This window comes from Dendropsophus ebraccatus, chromosome 6 (assembly GCF_027789765.1).
Source record: "Dendropsophus ebraccatus isolate aDenEbr1 chromosome 6, aDenEbr1.pat, whole genome shotgun sequence".
NCBI classification, from domain to species: Eukaryota; Metazoa; Chordata; class Amphibia; order Anura; family Hylidae; genus Dendropsophus; species Dendropsophus ebraccatus.
In genome coordinates, this window is record NC_091459.1 from 77,440,733 (window position 1) to 77,465,283 (window position 24,551).

The 24,551-nt window shown below is 44.0% G+C and overlaps 1 protein-coding gene across 1 annotated transcript in view; it reads right to left on the minus strand.

Annotated features, from left to right (window-relative positions):
• SKIL (SKI like proto-oncogene) overlaps positions 1 to 23,137 on the minus strand; it is a 39,260-nt gene extending 16,123 nt beyond the window's left edge. Inside the window, exons 1-3 of the mRNA XM_069975208.1 lie at positions 22,925 to 23,137; positions 19,079 to 20,674; positions 2,512 to 2,606 (exon numbers count right to left, since the gene is read on the minus strand). Coding sequence (XP_069831309.1) covers positions 2,512 to 2,606; positions 19,079 to 20,128 — 1,145 coding nt within the window. The 5' untranslated portion in view covers positions 20,129 to 20,674; positions 22,925 to 23,137. The remainder of the gene's footprint in view (positions 1 to 2,511; positions 2,607 to 19,078; positions 20,675 to 22,924) is intronic.
• Positions 23,138 to 24,551: the final 1,414 nt, after the last annotated feature.

Below are 24,551 nucleotides of genomic sequence, written 5' to 3' on the forward strand. Positions count from 1 at the left end.
ATGTACTATGTAAGGGCCCTATTACACAGACCAACTATCTGCCGAATCATGCCGATTCAGACATATAGCACTAATAAAGACAATAATCAGCCAAGCAGCCAATCACTGACGGATCGTTTTTCTTCAATATGTTTAAAAATCATCGGCCCATCTGCGCATTGCTCCATGCAACGGCCGATGCAAGGTAAAAAAAAGTAATAAAGACATATACTCATTTGTCTACGTTCCCCCGGTGTTTTCTTGCCTTATTTCTGTGACTCCCAACTCACTGCAGCCACCTCTGGCACTTACGAATGCATCTCTGAACTTATAGGTCGTTCAGCCAATAACTGGCCGTGTTTGTTGTCCTGTCTCGGCCAGTGACTGACTAAGCAGCCTGTCTTTTCAGAGGCAGGACCAGAGGTGCCTGCAACGGCTGTGGTGACCAGGAGGAAATTCGGGGAATGTGGGCAGGTGAGTACATCTTTATTATTTTACACCATTACAGTCTTAAAGCAAGGGCTGCATGGACATCGCTAACATTGTCTGTACATTTATCAAACTTGTGCGGAATTTGATTTATTGCTAAAAGCAACAAGTCCACTGTTTCTTTGATAAGCCTTCTGCTTGGTCCCTAGGTGTCCATGAGCAGTTCCGGTATATATGCCTGCAAAAAAACACTTTATATTCACATTCTGTTCTGCATGAATTCTCTCTCTTCCTTGGGCACAAAAAGAAGCAAAAGTGATAGATCAATGATACCTGCCATCCCATGCCTGACTTAAAAAAAGGAAGGCTTCTATAAAGAAAAACTCAATTTAACAAAGCTTTGCATACTGTGTCTCTAAAACCTGTAATCCTTCCCACTAAATATTTATTGGTTTAATGGAATATGTTATACATGCGACAGAGTTGGAGACAGTGGCGAACTCGCAATTTCTCAGTCTATCAGCTTTGACAGGGTTTGCCTTAATTCCCTAATGCATTTTAATGCGTGATCCATATATTGTAGGAGGAGAAAGATTAAGTGAGAGCAAGCACAGCAGTCACAAAATAAAAGGTGTTATGTCAACCTATTAATGAAGAACTGTCATTTGTCACGTCCTGTACTATTTTAAATGAACGTTGTGTAACTCTTCCATTTATTATTAGGTTAGTAGGATACCAGTAACAAACTGGTAATGTAAATGCTCTTACTCCGGAACGAGAATTGTCCAGCAGACAGTCTGCAGTACACGTAAAGAGAATTGTCCAGCAGACAGTCTGCAGTACACAGAATGAGAATTGTCCAGCAGACAGTCTGCAGTACACAGAATGAGAATTGTCCAGCAGAAAGTCTGCAGTACACAGAATGAGAATTGTCCAGCAGACAGTCTGCAGTACACAGAATGAGAATTGTCCAGCAGACAGTCTGCAGTACACAGGATGAGAATTGTCCAGCAGACAGTCTGCAGTACACAGGATGAGAATTGTCCAGCAGACAGTCTGCAGTACACAGAATGAGAATTGTCCAGCAGAAAGTCTGCAGTACACAGAATGAGAATTGTCCAGCAGACAGTCTGCAGTACACAGGATGAGAATCGTCCAGCAGACAGTCTGCAGTACACAGAATGAGAATTGTCCAGCAGAAAGTCTGCAGTACACAGAATGAGAATTGTCCAGCAGAAAGTCTGCAGTACACTGAACAAGATTTTTCTGAGCTTATCAGAAGAACCATTCTAACATAATTATGCTACCAAGATAACATGAATGCTCAATATAATCCAACATATGTGGTTAAAGAAGGTGAACACAATCTTTTATTTAATTTCCACAGGCACATGTTTTGTCTTTTATAATGGAGAATTTACCATGTGGAAATTCAATAAAAGACAGTGTTTTATGGGATTGCTGTGCCACAACATTTTTTCTTTTGATCAAAGTTGATTTTTCTGACTATTTAAGGTAGCGGTGTTCCTATAATGCTGTATATTAGGAACATGGTACTGTTGCAGTTCTCTATTATGTTTGATTAAGTGTTTCTTTCTTAATACACAATTCTTGGATATATCCATTTGATATTGTTCATGTCTGATGTTTGAAGCCCTGCTTTACCTAAATAGAAAACACCTCTTCTAATTTCCAAATCCCAAATGTTGTACATAGGAAAAGGTGGTGTGAACAGGAGCCAGACGTGTCCAGCACTTTCCTAGACTCAGACCTTACAAGATTAGTGAGAAGAAAGAATATTAAAAAGAAAAAGCTTAAGGGCAGAATCTCCCAAGACAGTGAGCTTCAGCAGTACTGATGTAGAAGCTCCCTAGTGCGATATCACCATAGCCGTCCAGCCAATGGGATGCTGCTGCTATTTGTAGCTGCAGTATGAAAGGTAATGAGTGGACTGCAGAAGGTGAGCGGAAAGACTGAGCTCTGGAGTTGTACAATGCCCAATGTATGGCCAGGGCAGACACTAAATACAGCTGTAAGAACTATTATCTATCAATTATTCAAGAGAAAATGTAGGCACGACTTGTGTATAGAGACTTTTCTTACCTTGGGTGCAGTATATGTGGTCGACTGGTGCCATCATCTTCCTGCTTGATAACTGGGTACCAAGAAGGCAACTCCAATGTCTGTATATGTTCAGTCTAAGAAAAGAAACACAAAAGCAGTTGTCAATTTTCAGCTTGCAGAATAGAGCAAGCATCAGCATGAACTGGACTTCAGACCTGTCCGTTTAGCCTCTTTTCACACGGCTTAAAATGCTTAGGATTAAACCCATTCACTGGGTGCTCACAAGCAGCATCCTTCACCCACAGGCTCCCACTGTAAAAAATACCACGTGGTCTAAGTTTTTATCAGATGTGCCTATATGAAATATGACAGTGTGCTGCACAAGTTCATACAGCAAATAAACGTAAACCTCAAAGGCCTCTGTCAGATAATAGGGGTCCATGGATACATTTACCTCATAAGGCAGAAGCATAGGGTAGAGGTACATGAACAGGGCCTAAATAAAGATCTTTAAAATAATGAACAAAGATGAAGCATGTTTACTTAGAATTCAATTTATAGATTTCCAGGAGGTACTAAAATTTGGAGGGAATGTATATGTTGAGACTAATCCCCAATATATACCTCCAACACATGCCACCCCTAGAAGCATACACTGGCATATGTGAATCACATACTGCAGCCATTAAAAAAAAATACGACCATACAGTAGAGCAAAACCTCCTGATCAAAAACTCCCTCCCAGCCAGGGTAAATTTTTTTTACCAACTATCCCCTACATCTCAAAAACATCTCCAGAATCCGCCCATTTCTTACCATCCACACAGCTCAAGACTCTCACTGCCGCCCTGATCCATTCTCGTCTACTGTAACTCCCTACTAACTTTCTTTCTCTAAAGTAAACCACAGGCTACAGCTAAAGCTTTGGCTGTCCAGGCATGATGGGAATTGTAGTTTTGGAACAGGTGGAGGGCCTGAGCTTGACACCCCTGCTCTAAAATCTCCCCTCTCCAGTCCATGCTGAAGCCAGCGACCAGACTCATCTTCCTCTCCAGCCATTACACTGATGTCTCTCCCCTGCCAGTAACGGCAATGGTTGCCCATTAAATACAGAATTCATCTCAAAGTTCAAACTCCTCAACCATAGAGCTCCCCACAGTTCTGCCCTCCATACATCTCCTCCCTCATCTCCACCTACCATCCTACCTGTGCTCTACGTTCTTCTAATGATCTTCCACTAACATCTACCATAATCAGAACCTCCTACTCTCGCCTCCATGACTTCTCTCATGCTGCACCAGTTCTCTGGAATTTATTACCCAAAGACCTCAGACTCATTTCCAACACTCAGTTTTTAGCATGCCCTAAAGTCTCATCTCCTCAGGCAAACTTATAAAACTTTCCCTAAACTTGTCTCCCCCTCAGTTATTCTCTCACCTTCTACTCTATATCTCCTTTGGTGCCATGCACTTTTAACTTGTACTTGGACAATAGCATGTGACTGGCTCACCCAATCACCCTTGCTCACTTTGCTATTCTATGTTCAATGACTGGACCATCGGCAAGTAAGGGTACTATTACACAGGCCGATGGGGGCCCGATAACTGTAAACGAGTGCCGATCTACTAGATCTGCGCTCATTTACCGGGCCTATTACATGGCCCGATAATCATTTAACAAGGGCTGCATGGACATCGTTACCGATGTCCTTGCAGCCCTTGCTTAAACTCTATAAATTATCCATGCTGCAGGGCTCCTCTTGCGGTCTTCTCACCGGGTCCCTCATCTCCAGAGGGGCCTGTCTCAGCTGAAAGACCGCTCAGCCAATCACTGGCTGCGGCGGTCACGGCCAGTGATTGGCTGAGTGGCCTAAGGCGGAGCCATGCTGGACCATAATTGATATGGGGGGTTATGTTGTAGACTAGGAATGACAAGGGGAGCCATACTAGGTACACCAGGAACGAGAAAGGTAGCCATGCTGAGTATTGTAACATCCAGAGTGATATTTGGCCCAAGAAATGAGAGGGCTTACCATGCTTGGTGAAAAGTACTGTACATTTTACTGTTAAGGGATACAGATTATATCTCTAACACTGCCAAAATCTAAATGCAAACAAAGCCTAATTTTAATACAATAAATTCTGTCACCACCAATCAATAAATGCATAAAAAAAAAAAACTTCTAAACCTTTAAAAGGGTGCTGCACCGCTGGACAACTCTCCAGTTATTGAACCTCAACAGATCGAACATATGATGTGTCTGATTGACTTCCCCTATATATCAATATTGGTACTGACCTTTTAAAAATCATCATCAATAAAAAATGCAATGTTCTGTATAAATGCTTTTAAAGTACAATCAGGCTCTATTCACACCTGCTCGTCCACGAAACACATGGTGGGGATCAGCAGCACCTTACAGATTCCAGTGACTTATGGTGCGTTTACACAGGCAGATTTATCTGTCAGATTTTTGAAGCCATAGCCAGGAACAGACCATAAACAGGGAACGGGTCATAAAGGAAAGACTGAGATTTCTCCCTTTTTCAAATCCATTCCGGGGTTTGGCTTCCAAAATCTGTCAGATAAATCTGCCTGTGTAAACGCACCATTATGCAGCCCTATATTTACCAATAAAAACAGCAGAATTGTGCCCAGAGTATTAATCAGAAATGCTATTGTGTCATTTACATGCGGCAATATGTAGAAATATATGTCACACTAATACAGCATACACCACGATAATGGAATACAGCAATTCATCTGATGCAAGGCATAAGGAAAAAAGATAAAACAGTCACTGAAATACAGCTAGACATCACATCTATGTACAGGATATACGGAGGTTTATCACCTGCACCTGCATGCCACTGGTCTGCAGTATATAACTGTGCTCAGCTTCATTTTCTCCCTGTTTGTCTAAGGGGAAATGTAATTCTTACAACAACAATAATGATCATATACAAGGAAAAAAAAAGCCTCTAATATAAGGCAATGTGACACTCATTTCATCTCAAAGTCAGCATGACCTTTGGTAGGTGCATCTAGTTCACCAGCCGCCCTGATCACACACAGCAGTTGGGTAGGAGGGGACGGCAGCTGCTTCAGCGTGAGGACACCAGGCATGTGCTCAGAACACCAGCACAATGGATTTAGGGGCAAAACCTACACATTATGTCCTGGCTGTGTTCAGAAATGCTTATTACCTAAGCTGAGAATGCCAGCGTCTGCACTGCCTGCTGCTGCTGCTGTGGATGCGTGAGCAGGTGTAGCATCAGCAGGTTCTTCTATTACATAATACATGGTGCAGTATGTAGAAAGCAGGAGAGCATGCTTATTGCCAAGTCTCCTATGCACTGTGCAATAACATATAGGTGAACCATGCTTACCGGGAGCTCGCTGTAAACCAATTATGAATTTTAATAATATAATGTATTGATGTGTATAGTATTAACTGGGGTTTCCAATGGTTGCCCTGCCCCCGCACTAAGTCCGACCAGGCATGCTATACTGCTCCCATCCATTCAGGATATGTTACGACACCACAGATGTTTTCTGCTGCAGTTTTTCCCACAAATCTTTGCAAACCTACATGTAAGGTCCCATCACGTTTTCAGGGTATGTCGCTGGTTTATTTCAGGATAGCAGCATAAAGGTATACTAACATACAGTGAAATCAGGGCGTAAGTACAGCATGTAAAAACAGCCCATCAGGGGTTTCCACATGCTGAGGAATTTTTCACTGCAGGTACGTCCCGAATACAAAGCAAAAACCACATGTAGTACAAGTGGATTATGTTTCAGATTTACCATGGATATCACTCCTATACACAGAAACTGGTAAAATCAATTACAAATCCACATAATAGTAAGCAAATCTACCCGCAGATCTGACAGCAGCACTGACCCATGCTAAATAAACCAAAAGGAGATTGTTCTTTCTCCAGCATAGTGGCAGGGCTGTATGACAATGATTTAGTGTACCTGTCGTTATAACTTTCAGAATCTAAATCGACAGTAGATGTGATACAAAGCAAGTTTGCAATTTATATTTATTATTTGTTTTGTCATCATGGAAAACACAGCACTTCCTGTTTTTCTGACAGTATTTTTCTCAAAGAGTCAGAAAACAGGAAGTCCTGTGTATCCCAGGCCATCAGAGCACTCACAGAGGAGGTAGTCATGTGACTGACGGACACATTGAGCTGTAACTTTGTACTGGCTGGGATTCCTGTGTTTAGTCTGTTCTTTTTCAACCAGCACAAGTCAGAAAATCTGCCTTCAGGAGACTGGACCTGGATTTCTGGTAAGTTCAGCTTTGTTTTACAGCAGGGAAACAACAAAAATAATGAATGTATGTTGCAAACTTGCTTTATATAACATTACTGTTGATTAAGTTTTTGAAAGTTATAATGATAGTGACACTTTAAGTGCCACCCTCCTCAACACTGCCACCTTAGGCACAGGCCCTTCGGTGCCTAGTGGAAAGCACAATAGATGACTATTGACTTAAATAGACCAAACATAGTCAACATACCCAAAGGTATACAAAACAAACTAAAAAAACACATATACTAACACTAAAAAGTGTTAGTATGTACTGGTTATGTACTAGGTACCTGCAAAATCCTTTTGCTATCAAACAGTGTTTAATCAATAAACTCAATGAGGGATCCACAGGTATGTAGCGGTATATGGATCCCCATGCACACTGGCAACATTCCATAAAAACAACATGTGAATGGGGCCTAAAATGTTTTGTTGTGAATTTTATGCTTTCTTTGGAATGGGTGAAATCCTCTGTAAAAAGTAAACAGCAAATCCACAGAATAAAAGAAACAGCAAAAAAGAAATTGATATACACATATACACACACACACACATCATACCAATTTCTGCTTCATACTGAATATTGGAGACAATACTATTGCAGGGATGTTGCTAGACCTACAGTATATCTACTCAGCAGCGGAGATCCTAGGAGTTCTGGCTGCAGTATCTCTCTGAAGAACAGAAGTGCACTGCAGGGTGCAAGATCTAGGTTTTATTTTATATTTTGCCCATGTATTACTATCAGGTTAATCTAATCTATAAAGTGAAAACCTAATAACAAAGCTAAACCCTCAATGCAAATCCTAATAAAAAGCTTAGAGGGAGTCTGGTTTGTATCATTAGCTGCTTCCTATAGGATGGAGTGGTGATGAGTATCACTGAAGACACCTCATACCTGGTTTTATCTGGTAACTTCAAACAATGAATAAAACGGGTTAGAAATCTCATGGAGGGAATAATTGCTATTAAACCCACAAGGTTTAGGAATCTTTCTGAAGACTTCTCAGTTTGAACACAATAGCCACGTTATATGCCGGATAACGAGTACAATGTCTCTGTATTTAATACTAAGATGATTGACTGACCAGCCATAACATTGAAACCACTGATAGTCAGTGATAAGGGCCCTTTTACACAGAAAGATTATCTGACAGATCATCTGCCAAAGATTTGAAGCCAAAACCAGGAACAGACTATAAACAGAGAACAGGTCATAAAGGAAAGCCTGAGATTTTTTCGCTTTTCACATCCATTCCTGGCTTTGGCTTCAAATCTTTGGCAGATAATCTGTCAGATAATCTTTCTGTGTAAAAGGGCCCTAAGGGCCTATTACACGGGTCGATTAGAGGAGCAAACGAGCGCTCTCAGCTCGCTATTCAACGCGGCTGCAGCGAGCGGGTGAGTGCTGGAGGGGGTGGCGGGGAGCTGTGAGGGGGCTGCCCATAGGATACAGCAGCGTCTGCTGTCGATGCTCCTATTCAACGGAGCGCCGGCAGCAGATCGCTGCTATATCAGTCGCTGGTTTTTCAACATGTTGAAAAACAAGCGACTGCAACGATCAGCCGACATGAACGATGTCGGCTGATCGTTGCACTCTATTCCACGGGACGATTATCGTCCGTAGCAGCCGATATCGGCCGAATACGGACGATAATCGTTCCGTGGAATAGGGCCTTTACTCACTTCTATTATCTTGGGGCAATAGCAGACAAATGTATCGAACCAGAGTTACTGTGATAAATTTGGTGCATTCTTAAGGGGGTAGTTCAGGAAAAAAAATCTTTTAAATCAACTGATGACAAAGTCTTCTCAAATCTTCCAGTACTTATCAGCTGCTGTATGTGCTGCAGGAAGTGGTATTTTCCCAGCCTGGAGAGCAGGAGAGGTTTTCCATGGGAATTTGCTACTACTCTAGACAGTTCCTGACATGGACAGAGGTGCCAGCGGAGCGCACAGTGTCAGACTGGAAAGACAACACCACGTCTTGCAGGACATACATCAGCTGATAAGTACTGGATAGAAGTAAATTACAAACTACCCCTTAAAACTGTCTAGTCTAAGGGTGCGGTTACTCAGAGAGATTTATCTGACAGATTTTTTAAGCCAAAGCCAGGAACAGACTGTAAACAGAGAACAGGTCATAAAGGAAAGACAGATTTCTCCTCTTCTCAAATCCATTCCTGGCTTTGGCTTCAAAAATCTGTCAGCTAAATCTCTCTATGTAAAGGCACCCTAAGGGCCATATTACACAGCATGATAAAGAGGTGGAAGCAAGCATTGACCCGTCAGATCAGCGCTCACTTGTTCCTCGTTCCCTGCTTTGTCTGTGCTATTACCTTGGGGAGGGCTGTCACACAGAGCTGCGGGAGGGGCTTGCAGTGCCACCCTCCTCGACACTGCCACCATGTTTTTAGGACAATTACTGCATCACCTGCCAAATGGACCACAGGACAGATCTTGGATTAAAAGCGGCTATCCAATGGTACAAGCGGTTTGGGGGGGGAAGGGGTCAGATTGTGGGTACAGAGTCGCTTTAGGTTTACAATCTCTAAGAACTAGATAGCATCAGTAATTCACTTGCTGTTAGTGTTCTGCAGTAGGTAAAGGAGACCTTGGATAAGGTGGGAGAAGGACGCAGCACTGCATAGAAGACACTGTAATCACCTTTTTCCTCTGAGGCACCAATGGGGAAGCCTATCATTTGGTATCCTGTATACAACCTCCAATAATTACCTACAGCATGCCTTTTAATGTACCAATATGTTATTCTTCCCTTACAGATGATGAAATACAGACATGTGATATTTAGTCATGACCTCTATTTTCACAGAAAATGTTAATCATAGCGGACAAGATCCCATAGTACATCGAGGTGTTTGCATCCCTGAATACAAGCAATATATACATAGCATCTAATCTATGGACTCGTTCACAATGGGTTGTGCAGCAGGGGTGGACAGAGTAACATAACTGCAGTCTAAAACTAGTCCAACAACAAGATGGATAAAACCAAACAAATCACAGTATAGGTCTAATAAATGCTTAAAGAAGGCCAATATTCGCCAAAGGAGCTGTGACACAAGCTAACTTACACAACACATTGCCCTCCCAGCATGATGCTTTTATCAGATAATCAGTGCCTGTGTCTTATAACTGTAACGTATACAATATATATATATATATATATATATATATATATATATATATAAATAATCAGCCAGTATACTATAAATGATGAGAGAACAAACCCTGAGATAATGCACATAATTTACTCATTTACCATGTTGCCATTTGCAAGGATAAGCATAAAGCACGAGCCCGCTTTACATTGCGGTAATAGCATGGCTGCACACGTTACTTGTGACTAGGGCTGTCTTTAGCACATACAACAGTCACAAGGTGCTAGGCTCTGTGCCCAACCCATTTCATGTTACATTCTGTGCATGTGACAAACACAAAGCTCTGATGGATGAAACAGAATGCCACACAGATGCTGAAGTCCAACTAATGTATGTCTACAAGCTGCTAAATATACATACAAAATCTATACACCTATAGGCTCGGTTCACACTACGTATATTTCAGGCAGTATTTGGTCCTCATAGCAACCAAAACCAGGAGTGGATTGAAAACACAGAAAGGATCTGTTCACACAATGTTGAAATTGAGTGGATGGCCGCCATATAACGGTAAATAACTGCCATTATTTCAATATAACAGCCGTTGTTTTAAAATAACAGCAAATATTTGCCATTAAATGACGGCCATCCACTCAATTACAACATTATGTGAACAGAGCCTTTCTGTGTTTTCAATCCACTCCTTGTTTTGGTTGCTATACAGCCTCACAAATACAGCCTCAAATATACATAGTGTGAACCCAGCCATAGACAGACTACAATGCCTCTGGTAACCATTATATCCCACAATATAAACTTATATTTGAATATTACATTCAAATTTAAATAGTGTTATTGGCAGGACTGAATACATATTTCCACTGGCAAAGCAAATGGGGAATTATTGGGAAGAAATGGGGGTAGGGATACATCTAGGGTAGAAGTCTATGGCATATTACACTCCTCTCAGTCTATGGCAGGCAGTGACATATTGTGCCACTATGGCCACAGTTTTCTCCTCTTCCCCTGTCAGAACAGGCAGTTTCTCCTTCACCATAGCCTCTTGGACACACAGCTGGTACAGTCTTCTCTCTGTGTAATAGGACCAAAAAGGACTTCTTGCACCCTTCTGTGCAAACTGCTGTCCACTGCTTTTTGGCGGGGAAGTCCATCTCTAGTAACAGACACTAAGGTAGAATGCAGGGAGAGAGGGACTGGATGGGGATAGATAGACAATGCAATGGGCAGGGGACAGCATTGACTGAGGCTATGTTCACACTACGTATAAACAATGGCTGTTGTTTTCAATAAAAGTTGTATTGAAGTCTATGGGCAAAGGCTGTAAATAATTAACATGATCATCATGTCGACGGCCGTAGTAAATGGCTGTTGTCTAATACAATGTGTAAGTAATGGCCGTTGTTTGCACTGACTTCAATGCGAATCACTGCGTTATGAGAAGAATGGCCATTGTTTAAATTGAAAACAACGGCTGTTCTTGTCATAAACTACAAAGTGTGAACATAGCACAAGTCCATCTGCTTCCTCCAGAAAATCTGCATTGTGTCTCTTTCTTTCCTTTTACATAGCGCTCAAGCAATGCATTAATACCCCCTTACCCCCACACATGCCATCTATAGTAGTGTACTGTGTAAATCATCAGGCCAGCCTATTCAGTTCAGTGTACTTTCACAGGCAATATGTCAATATGTCATGCCACAGCAGAGATGAGTATGTGCTCTCTCCTGACTGGTCAGACAAGTAAGGAAAACAAAAGTACATGTGTGAGTACTGCTAGCAAACAACCCAGCTCTGGTCCCAGACATAACACTAGAGATAATGGGAAATAGCTGTGCACCATTCAGGGGGATGAATAACTGTCAATCTAGGCTTACATGGATACTTTCTTCTTAAAACAGCAGCACTCTTGTCCTCAGTCTGGGTGTGGTTTTGTAGCTCCGTTCTATTAAAGTAAATGGAGCTGAACTGTAATATCACACACAACCTGAGGTCAGGTGTGGTGCTGTTTTATCAAGAAGGTAGCTGTGTTTTTTTCTAATTCTAAATAACCCCTTTAATCTAACAAAACCATGCAGTTTTCTAAAAATCTGTTAAAGGTAATCTGTCAGCACCCAGGCCCTACCCAAGGTGCTGACAGTGTACTGTAGCTGGCAGTCCCCTAGTAAGCATGGTACCTTCTGGTTATTTGTCCCTGCAGTGGATTATGCACAAACCTAAAACCTTATACCTAAAACCTAACTGTAATAAAGTGTCAAAGAGGAGTTGTTTGTGCCACTCTCTAGCACGCCTCACCACCCCTTTCTCCTCTTCATGAGTGATCAATGCTGCCCAGCCAGTGTCTCTGATTGCAGTCAGTCATTTGTAGGCAGTTTATGGGTCCATTTACACAGAAGGATTATCTGACAGATTATCTGCCAAAGATTTGAAGCCAAAGCCAGAAACAGACTATAAAACAGAGATCAGGTCATAAAGGAAAGCCTGAGATTTTTCCTCTTTTCAAATCCATTCCTGGCTTTGGCTTCAAATCTTTGGCAGATAATCTGTCAAATAATCTTTCTGTGTAAATGGACCCTATGTTTGAAAGAAACACTAAGGGTGGGTTCACACTTACCGTAACCGCAGTGGATTTCGCAGTTCGCAGCAAAATCTGCTGCGGATATGATCCCTGACACTTTCTATGAGAGTACATACTCGCAAAGGGATTGTCATCCCGCTGCGAGTGTGTAAATTCCAGCCCCCTTAACCCCCCCCCCGTCACCGGGAGCATACATTACCTGCTTTGATTGGCTGCGCAGGACCTACAGGGGCCGGGAGCCTCAGATACAGCTGGAATGTGGAGCAGATGAAGTATGCTCCCGGCAGCGGGGGGTTAAGGTGGGCGGAATTTACATACCCGCAGCAGGATGACAATCCCTCTGCGAGTATGTACTCTCATTGGAAATGACAGGGATTGTATCCACAGCGTGAAATCCGTGAGATACGGTACATGTGAACCTACCCTCAGATATAGTTGAATCTCTTAGGGTACTATTACACGGGCCGATGAAGGCCCGATAATAAATGTAAACGAGCGCCGATCTGTTAGATCGGCGTTCGTGTACTGGGCCTATTACACGGCCTGATAATCGTTTAACAAGGGCTTCAGGGACAGTGTTACCGATGTCCTTGCAGCCCTTGCTTAAACTTTATACATTACCTGTACAGGCTGCAGGGCCCCTTTTGTCCTGTGCTTCTCCCCGGGTCCGTGCACTCCAGCTACAGAGAGGCCTGTCTCAGCTGACAGGCCGCTCAGCCAATCACTGGCCGCGGCGTTCCCGGCCAGTGATTGGCTGAGCGGTCTGTCAGCTGAGACAGGCCGCTCTGAAGCTGGAGCGCACGGACCCGGGGAGAAGCAGAGCGCAGGAGGAGCCCTGCAGCCTGGATAGGTAATTTATTCTTCTTTGCTAATCGTCAGCACCGGCCGCACACCGCTATTACACGTCTTGTTGTGCGGTTAGCACCCGACAATTATAGGTCCAAACCTATAACAACTATGAGTCGATGACAGCGATCATCGGCTGATCATTGTCTTTATTACACGGAACGATAATCGTCCGGATAGGGCCGATTCGGCCGATTATCGTTCCGTGTAGTAGTACCCTTAGTCCAGATGTGTTGGAGCTGTGGTCTAGGGGTAACTCACCTGTCTAGAGACCTGCCAGTAGATCAATATTTGATTCAAATCCCATGATGGAAATTAAATATAGTTCTTTATTTTTTTTTCTCGTTATTGTATTATTTTTAAAGTGTAAGTCCAGGCAAAATACTTTAAAGATATGTTATTGCCCAACAAGATATATGAAAATTGCTAATAGACACTTATTATGGGAAACGCACCTATAGTGCATTTTCTCTGCACTTACTACAGCATGGCCTGTTCAGGTCTCTGTAAAGTTGGTGATGTCACGTTAGATAAACTGCCGACACCTGCTGCAGCGATGGGACAGACTGGAGCATCAGGAGTCGACAGTTTATGTAATGTAACATCACCAACTTTACAGAGTCCTGAAGACGCCATGCTGTAGTAAGTGCAGAGAAAATGCACTATAGGTACGTTTCCTATAATAAGTGTCTTAGTAATTTTCATAACTTTTGTTGGGCAATAACATATCTTAAAATTATTTTGCCCGGATTTCCCCTTTAAGGCTATGTTTACACACAGTATTTTTGCTGTATATTTTGGTTGTTTTTTGCCAACCAAAACCAGGGGTGGATTGAAAACACAGAAAGGCTATGTTCACACACTGTTGAAATTGAGTAGATGACCGATATTTAATGGCAAGTAGACAGATGAATTACCCCTAGACCACAGCTCCAACACATTTGGGTTCAGAGGCTCAACTATACCTGAATGTTACTTTCAGACATAAACTGCCTACAAAGGACTGATCTGCAATCAGAGACACTGGCTAACAACTGAGCGAGCAGGAGAGAAGGAGGAGTGGAGGGGCATGCCAGAGTGTGGCACAAACAACTCCTCTTTGACTCTTCATTACAGTAGGAGACCTGAGATTGTACATAATCCACTGCACAGAAAATTACTAAAGGGCACCATGCTTACAAGGGGACTACCAGCTACCCTACAACACACTGTCAGCACCTTTGGTAGGGCCCGGGTGCTGAGAGATTCCCTTTAAATCTACAGTTAGACCATAATAACTGCCACTGTGTGCCAACATCCTACCACAAATTTAGCCCTTCATAGTTGGTCTAAACTTAGATGTCTAGGGATGCTGCAAATTTATCAAACTGCCCGAATGACTGTGATAAATCTGGCACATTCTTAGACAGTGTAAACTTAGACTAGACAGTCTAAGAATGAGGTCAGCATAGTATGTACTACAAGCATTTCAGCATGAGAGTGAGGAATCTTACATCCCCTGCAGGATATTCTAAGACTGTTCGTACTATAATAACCTTATATTAGGAAGCTGCCATTCTGCAATCCCTTAATATATTAAGTGGGCAGTGACTGAGGTCATTATGTGTTATGACTACAGTCAAATTATTCCTGTTGACAAGCACTTGATCTCTACGCTGCGTATTATACATACGCAGTATATATAATAAATGACAAGCTGCCATATCTATATTTAATGACATATTAGTACAGAATTTTAGTTCTCTCCCACAGTTTCTCCATACTAAACAGTCATTTTGTCCCAATCTATTTTTCTTACATCAGGTGCTGTGGTGTAATACTACACCTACTACCCCCCTCCTCCCAAAAAATTTTTGATGGATTAATAAGAGATAGTTTGCACAAATATTACTTTAACCGAACAAATATATCAGTGACAATGGAGCGCCGGTGACAGGCAAATCCATCACAATTACCAACAGAACCCTAAAGAGACTGTTAACTAACACAACGTGGCCATTGATCTGGTCTGCTCAGATGACAGGTAGACAAGAAACGTGTTACAACACAGGTCAAAGGGGAGGCGGTACGTGTGCACCATTGCCCTAGTCTCTTTATGTAAGCCACAGAGTGGGAGGACTAAGGAGTTAGACAAAATAAATTCAAACATATACAAACACACAAAATAAGATGGAAAAGAAAGGTGTCCCATCAGTTAGCATGCTACACGCCCAATGTGCAAACAAATCACTGGCTACATGTGTCAGTAAGGCTGGCTTCACAAATATACTTTGAACAAAAAATTACCCTCAAGCGATGTAAAAGCTGATGCATTGGTTGCCATCAGGCATTTTCACATAATTCAGAGCTGGATAGGAAAATACAGCAGGACACTGATTTCTATCCAGCATAAGGACTGGTCTGGCGTCTCCCACCAAAGCCATAAATGCCCTGTACAATCCCAATGAGATAAATGGCGGGGACAGTTTGTGGAAAGCTATGTATGCCATTGTTCATATTCTGAATGCACTGGGCTATGGGAAGCAAATGAAATGACTGGAAGAGGAAAGAGGTCTAAAAAAAAAAAAAAAAATACCTAGGTGTCAGCGCATGCTACAATAACTTATCACGCCATGTGCAGCATGCAGCAGAGTTGTACATGAGGCATGTACTGGCGCAAAGGGTCCCTAGTCAAGGATATTCTCCCAAAGCAATGCTTCTCTTACACATTATCCAATGGAGCAGGACACAATTATTTTTTCTGTTGAATTGCTAAAGCATCAGACAGGAGAAACCTCTATATGCCCCCAGTCCCCTTACACTCTACATAGAGTGTTCCTTCAACTTTTATTATTAGATCTATTTTTTCCAGAGTTTTCAGTTCTAAATTATGAAAATCTGCTCAGTTAGCTATAACATTTTTCACACATACTTTAAAACATTTGTCTATTACTGGCAAACATTTACAGTCAAGGTTTACATATGCAAGAGAAGCCAGGGCACAATATTTCCCACCATAGAAAATTCTTCACATTGGGAGAAGTATCTGTGTAAGTCCCTTTCCTCCCCATCAGAACAATAGCAGAACATAGTGGAAAGTACCCTGAGTGAGTTCTCATATTCTTGTATATACAGCCAGTTTATGAAGCCGGGTGAGGGAAAACAACTGCTTATTGCTTTAACATACTTGCCAATAGCCCTATTATAGGGAAAAGAATCCTCTTAACTGGACTGCATAGGGAGGAGTTTGTGGGTGTTGCTTGCCGTTCAGAGATAGGGCTCAAATGTCCTAATTGTGGCAATGTAAATGTTTTATGTTTTAAGTCTATGTCTACTTATCTAGACACACTAGAACATAACTACCAAGGTGGCAGAAAGAAGCTACTATGGGGCCTAACAAATAAAAGAAGATGCTTCAATTGCAAGATGCAGTTAGTGAGGACTGACAGTAGAAAATTGATATTGCAGCTCAGTTCTAATAAATGTGTGCATCCTACTACCCTGTACAGTGACACCACTGTGTCCTCCCTTCCTCTGCCATTACTGTGCACAACTTCCCTCCCTGTGTCATACCACCAATGTGCGTGCATCTTCACTCTGTGTCCAGCCACCAATGTGCGTGCATCCGCCCTTCCTCTGCCATTACTGTGCACATTTTCCCTCCCTGTGTCATACCACCATAGTGTGTGCATCCTTACTCGTTGTGTAATGCCACTAATGTGTGTGCATCCTCCTTTCCTCTGCCATTACTGTGCACAACTTCCCTCCCTGTGTCATACTACCAATGTGTGTGCATCCTCACTCCCTGTGTCCAGCCACCAATGTGTGTGTATTCTCACTCCCTGTGTCCAGCCACCAATGTATGTGCATCCTCACTCCCTGTGTCCAGCCACCAATGTGCGTGTATCCTCACTCCCTGTGTCCAGCCACCAATCTGCGTGTATCCTCACTCCCTGTGTCCAGCCACCAATGTGCGTGTATCCTCACTCCCTGTGTCCAGCCACCAATGTGCGTGTATCCTCACTCCCTGTGTCCAGCCACCAATGTGCGTGTATCCTCACTCCCTGTGTCCAGCCACCAATGTGGGTGTATCCTCACTCCCTGTGTCCAGCCACCAATGTGCGTGTATCCTCACTCCCTGTGTCCAGCCACCAATGTGCGTGTATCCTCACTCCCTGTGTCCAGCCACCAATCTGCGTGTATCCTCACTCCCTGTGTCCAGCCACCAATATGCGTGTATCCTCACTCCCTGTGTCCAGCCACCAATCTGCGTGTATCCTCACTCCCTGTGTCCAGCCACCAATGTGCGTGTATCTCACTCCCTGTGTCCAGCCACCAATGTGCGTGTATCCTCACTCCCTGTGTCCAGCCACCAATGTGCGTGTATCCTCACTCCCTGTGTCCAGCCACCAATGTGCGTGTATCCTCACTCCCTGTGTCCAGCCACCAATGTGCGTGTATCCTCACTCCCTGTGTCCAGCCACCAATGTGTGTGCATCCTCCCTTCCTCTGCCATTACTGTGCACACCTTCCCTCCCTGTGTCATGCCACCAATGTGTGTGCATCCTCCCTTCCTCTGCTATGACTGTGCACAACTTCCCTCTCCGTGTAATGCCACCAATGTGTGTGCATCCTCACTTCCTGTGTCCAGCCACCATAGTGTGTGCATCCTCACTCTCTGTGTAATACCACCAGTGTGTGCATCCCCCCCACCTCTGCCATTATTGTGCACAACAACCCTCCCTGTGTGATACAACAAATATGCGTGTATCCTCACTCCCTGGGTCATACCACCAATGTGCGTGCATTTCCTCTGCCATTACTGTGCACAACTTCACTCCCTCTGTTGTACCACCACTCCCAGTGCCCTGACATCACCATGTGCCTCATCCTTTCCTGTGCTATGACATCATTGTGCACATCATCCCTTTTCTGCAATATCACAGCATACTTAAATAATTAGAAGGCTTTCCTGAGACATGTGATACATTGTTTGGCCTGCACCTTTTGTCCTCCATGATGCAGTTTTATGGTGTTTACAAACATTGTATGGTGAGGATCTAATGACACAATGTATTCCTGGGCTTAAACACTTCTAATGAATATGTTTCCTACAGCTAAACTCCTTCCAGATCGTCAGATGCGATTTCATGGCAGATTTGAGAATATGAATTAGGCCAAGCTTTCAACCCACACTAGAAACAATATTATATACGCAAAAGCACCAAATCATACATATGTCTTAAAAGGAACAAACTGGTAAGATTAAGGAAATTCTCGCTTTATGTAGATTTACTTAAAGGCCCTTAAAATATCCTTGGTTGCTTACAACTTCTTAGCAACCACTTTCAAAGACCTGCTATTTAGCTACAATGCAAGCAATGCTACTGATCTCTACAGATCAGCAGGCACAGGCTAGGAATGTATGCAATATAGCAGCGTTACTTGCCTATGAGAACTTTACTACTAAATAAGCATTCCTTTCTTTCATTTCTAGAAGTTATTGTCAAATACATAGACACCTGTTTCAGAAGACCACCCAAACTTTCATTAAAAATTGTCCTTCTATGGAGAAGGTTTTCTAAAGACCTATGCATGGTGGACATAAACGTAAAATCTGTTCTGGATGGGGGTTTCCTGGAAAGGTTTTACTGTACATAGTCTGAAACCTGACATGAACAAAATATACATTATCTACATTGTACAATTACAGATGTAACAGATCCACACTTACTTTGGGTTGTATTCTCTTGGGTTGGTTCTTCTTGCTGAACTTCTCCTTTATCTCTTCTAAAAGAACCTTCACTTTTTTGCCTTCTGGAGTATTCAAATATTTTGGGCTCAGGTGGAGATAACAATGCCACTTGGCAGAATCAAACCCCCAGTGGCAGGTCCTCTTATCTGGTGACCGGTGAGAGTGCATGACAAAAGTCTGTGTGGAGAACATCCCATAGCATTCCAAGCACTGAATGCAGGGGGCATCCGGCTGGGTATATAGTTGAGGTGCAAACAAACCCTGGCACTTTCCTAAACAATCATGTTCAACTTCAAAGGCACTACCTGTTTCCTTTAACTGAGCCAAAGAGTTTTTTGCAGGCAGCAAGCTGCCATTTTGTGGGTAGGTATGTGGCCGCAAAAGAGCATTGCATAGTCTCTGAGCATCTGTCAAAGTGATCAGTCCACAAGAAGGGGCATTAAAAGGAAGAATTCCTAAAACTTTTAATATGTGAAGCTGGTCTGATGTACAACGCGAGCAGTATATGTACATTTCGTCACACACAATATTAATCTGCTGGAGCGAGAAGTCCCGCAAAACAGAGTTCAACACTTGAGGCAGGCAGAGTCTTTTTTCACCTCCCACCATAAAGCAAGAAATAGATTCCCCTTCCAGTTCTGTCTGGGTGAGCTCCGTGGAACTGTCTGAAGGAATGAGAAGTGGACCAGGATGAATTTGTGGGGAAGGAAGAGGCAAGAACACGGTTGGTGACATGTTTTCTTGTGAAAACCGAGCAGAGAATGCAGCAGGACCACCTAGAGAACTCCGGCTACTTAGGTTGAACTGTGCCAGCGTGTGTTTGAGTCCAGGATTGAGTTCAGATGACCCACTAAGAGGTACACTGCTAGACTTTGTAACACCATCTTTATTCTCCTCTGCTGCAGTTTCTTTAAAGTCCTCTATCTCCATCTTGATAGCTATCACTTTGTTTGCAACATTTGGGACATCTACACTGACGTCAGTCTCCTTGGCCAGTTTCTTTAATGGGGGACTTCCGTCTTCCCCCATTTTTACAGTTCTTTTAGATAACAAAACTTAAATGGTAAGACGTTGGGTTTTTTTACTTATAAAAACTGGCATTGCATTAAAAATGAAATGCAAATGACTCGATTTTAGAGCACATCTATGCTACATCATTTATGAATGTAAAGATCTAGAAATAAGTCCACAAACACGGCATAAATTTCTTGCCCATAAAAGAAATAAAAATTTTAAAAAAAAAATCAATAAATCTGGGCTTTTCGATCCAATCTTTTACCAAACCACAAGTGCAGAGTGCAACAGATTTCACAAAGTGCCTGCGTACAGCAAATGTCAATTTAATGGCTTATTTTCTTCTATTTGGTCAAGTTCACTTCAAAAAATTGCATCCACATGACAACATAGAGCGAGGAGAGTGAAATCAGTTTGTGAAATGAAGATCTAATGGCGACAGAGCTTCCAGCGTGGCGTTTTCTAGGATCCAGTTCATATGAGTTATTTCTGCACACATATCCAAGAACAAAGAGTTGTCCTCTTCTGCTGGTGTTTTATTTCAATGCGTTGCGGTTTCATCTAGAAAAAGGAGAAAAACGTGTGTTCTTTACCACTGTCAAGGTCAAATCCAGAAAATGTACACAAGCATTATTTTATCTACAAGGCATCTTTATGTATGTTGGATTAACATACCCCCTTTGGACCCCATAATCTGCATGATAGGTGAAGATGGGAGCAAGCACTGGCATGTAACAGAAGGTCATCATGATTATCCTTTGTGTTGGATTTTTACATGATCTCAGGCATATCAATCGGCGTGCCAAGCCTCGCTCTCTAATCTACGAGCCGTGCTCCAGATTGCTGGAGGTGCTGCAAGCTGTATTTCAGACACACAATAAAGACCCGTTTAATGGCAAACAGTGGAACGAGAACGTGACAACAAGCTTAAACACATGAAAATACTTGGTTAAACCCAATAAGTGGGAAGGGAAAAAAGGAACAGAAATGTCCCTGAAGACTGTCATGTGATAATCCATGTAGTCAGCTTACAGTTCACTGCAGTCCAGCAGGAGGCTGATAACGGAGCTGGAGATGCTGATGGCAGGACCCCAGGAATGAGCGCCTTCCATCCGTCCCTGCCTGACCAGAAACATCACCCAGTGCTGTGCTAGCCCCTGGCTGTTTAACCCTCTCTCTGCCAGATTGGGGAAATCTGGCTTATTCTACAGTTACTATAATACAAAAGGACATTTTTAAAAATTGCATTTATAGATATAAGATGGTGATAAGTTTCACAGCAGGAGGCTGAAGGTGCACACGGTAAGCAGGAAATACTAGGCGATGGGTAAAAGACAAGCGTTTTCAATGTACACAACACACAATGGCAATAGGCGATATCCATATATCTCCACGTGATATTGCAGGAGGTCAATCCCATATTAAAGATGGTCTAAGTCACTGGCAAACAATAGACACAGAAATGTATGGTTTTCCATCTAGATTTCCCCTCCTGGGTTGCAGTGTGGCTCTGCCAGTGCTTGCAGTGCATCAGAGAGTCATTAATAAAGCAGGGAGAAAACAATAGGTGAGGGAATCCCCGGACCAAAGAGGCATTTAATTCCGCAAGCAGACAAATCAATGACTGATGCTGGGAACTCTAATGTGAGCGCTGTCACATCCCAGTCACCGGCCACAGACAGGCACTGCTAGCCCCGCCAGCTGGCCCTTTAACCCATAACCTCTGAAGACGGCCAACCAGGTTTCCTATACCCAAGGGAGAGTATGCTTTTTTTTCTGCGGAGGACTGGATCATCATCTTCACAGAATGTATCAACATAGCCCAAGGTAGCAATATAACGGAAAGTATAAGCATAGCCCAATGTAGCAATATAAAAGGAAAGTATAAGCATAGCCCAATGTAGCAATATAAAAGGAAAGTATAAGCATAGCCCAATGTAGCAATATAAAAGGAAAGTATAAGCATAGCCCAATGTAGCAATAAGAGAAATTATAAGCATAGCCCAATGAAGCAATATAAGGGAAAGTATAAGCATAGCCCAATGTAGCAATATAAAAGGAAAGTATAAGCATAGCCCAATGTAGCAATATAAAAGGAAAGTATAAGCATAGCCCAATGTAGCAATATAAAAGGAAAGTATAAGCATAGCCCAATGTAGCAATATAACGGAAAGTATAAGCATAGCCCAATGTAGCAATATAAAGGAAAGTATAAGCATAGCCCAATGTAGCAATATAAGAGAAAGAATCAATATAACAGAATGTATGCCCACAACCCTACCTCCCAGCAACTAAACCATTTCCGCCCCCTACAGAGCACCCATTGTGCCTCCCAGGGAAGAACTGGGCACATAATAATGGGCTCCAGACAATAATATTTATAAAAAACAAGTAAGGGGCACCCAGCAATAGCCCGCCTGGCGTGGAGGCAGCATTCCATGCCATTGGTCTGATAGAAGGATCATTGCTGGCAGGATCCATTACTGGGCTGCTTTTACATCCTTAATACTATGGTCAGCCTGAAAGCAGAGTTGTGCCATCTCCCGGGCATCACTATGACAGCCATGGGCTCCCTGCTCTGGCACAGGGCACATGCCAGGCTGGCACAGCACAGGGTGGCACTGGCTGCCAGGGTCCGGCACAAGCCCTGCTCTGTCCTCCCAGGCTGCCATCTGGGCCCCGCACGGTCACCTGCCACCACGGGACAGGTGCCCCAGTGACTGACCCGGCAGCCTGTCTACCAGACAGCAGCGACATCCCCCGCCCGAGCCCGGCGGAGCCCCCATTGCGACGGCTTCAAGGGACTGTTACCTTGACAGCTCCAGCGGTCCAGTTCTTGCTCCGGTGCCATTGCTGTTCTGGCTCGGTGTCAGGCAGGCAGCCACCCTCCTCCTCCTGCTCTCCCTCCCCGGGCTACGGGGCGTGACGTCACCGCTGCACACGATCCGCCTCCCTCCTGCCGTCTGTCGGCTCAGTCTGCGGGGCTGTGGGGCGCAGGAAACGCTGACGTCACTGGGAGGGGGAGGAGCGGGGGCGAGAGGGTGAGGAGAGGGCAGACGCGCTGGTCACGTGACGCGTGTGTGTACGTCTCTCTGCTAGTGGATGTGTCAGGGCGCCGAGCGCTGCTGGGAAACAGACGGGAGCACGCGGTGTCCTCTGCCTGCACCCGCAGCCTGACTCACCGCCCAGTGCACACCCAGCACGGAAGGGCGGATTCACACACGCGGTTTTATGCGTTCTGATTACTTCTTATTTAGTGACATTTTGTACAGGTTCTTTCCATTGTTTTTTCAGGTTCTGTAGAGAAACCTATATTACTTACAATCTTCTGTCCGAGGTGATATTGGACAATGGAGCAGGGGCATGTTAAAAAAGGTTAGGCCCTACAGCAAGCTATTGAGCGGCCCTGACTTCCAGACCCTAAATAACCCCCGCATTGGGTGCCCACCTGGCAGCAGCATTGCCACCATCTGTAATAATCGGCCGTGTTCTGCTCCCCTATAGGGCTAAGGCCGCATTCACACGTACAGAACACGGACATGGAATGCCTGTAACGGACTTCCCCCTGCCCAGGCAGCATCTGTGGTAAGATGCTGGGAGCCGGGGAACTGTATGCTGTAATGACAGCACCACGCGGAGCTCTCATTACAGCGCGGAGCATATGCATACAGTTCCCCCGCTCCCAGCATCTCATCACAGATGCTGCCTGGGCAGGGGGAAGTCCGTTACAGGCATTTCACGTCCGTGTCCTGTGCGGAACACGGGACGTGTGAAAGAATGCGGCCCAAAATCACATTTCCTCTGCATGCAGTAATTTTTTTGCAGCCCTCCTGCCAGCTCTTTAGAGAGGGCAGGGCCTTCACCTCCCAGAACATTTACTGGCTGAAGTCACACCTGTTATAAGACAGGCGCCAATTCTAGCGAAGGATTTTACTTAAGGGTGCCTTCACACCTACCGTTAATAACGCTGCAAGTCGGCTAGGTCCTGGCAGATCACTGTCAGTACATACACGCAGCGGTCTGAACGACTGCTGCGTGTATGTAAATCTGCCGGCCACTTAACCCCTTCTGATGCCGCCCGCCTCCCGCTCAGCTCTGTATACATTACCTCCTCGCTCCACGGGGTCCCGGCGTCCTGCTCTCCCGCCCGGCCAATCAGTGGCTGCGGCAGGGCAACACACTGATTGGCCGGGCGCGAGAGCAGGACGCCGGGACCCCGTGGAGTGAGGAGGTAATGTATACAGAGCGGAGCGGGAGGCGTCCGGCCGGCATCAGAAGGGGTTAAGTGGCCGGCAGATTTACATACACGCAGCAGTCGTTCAGACCTCTGCGTGTATGTACTGACAGTGATCTGCCAGGACCTAGCCGACTCACAGCGTAATTAACGCTGCGAGTCGGTAGGTGTGAAGGCACCCTAAAGGGGTATTCCACCCCAAGT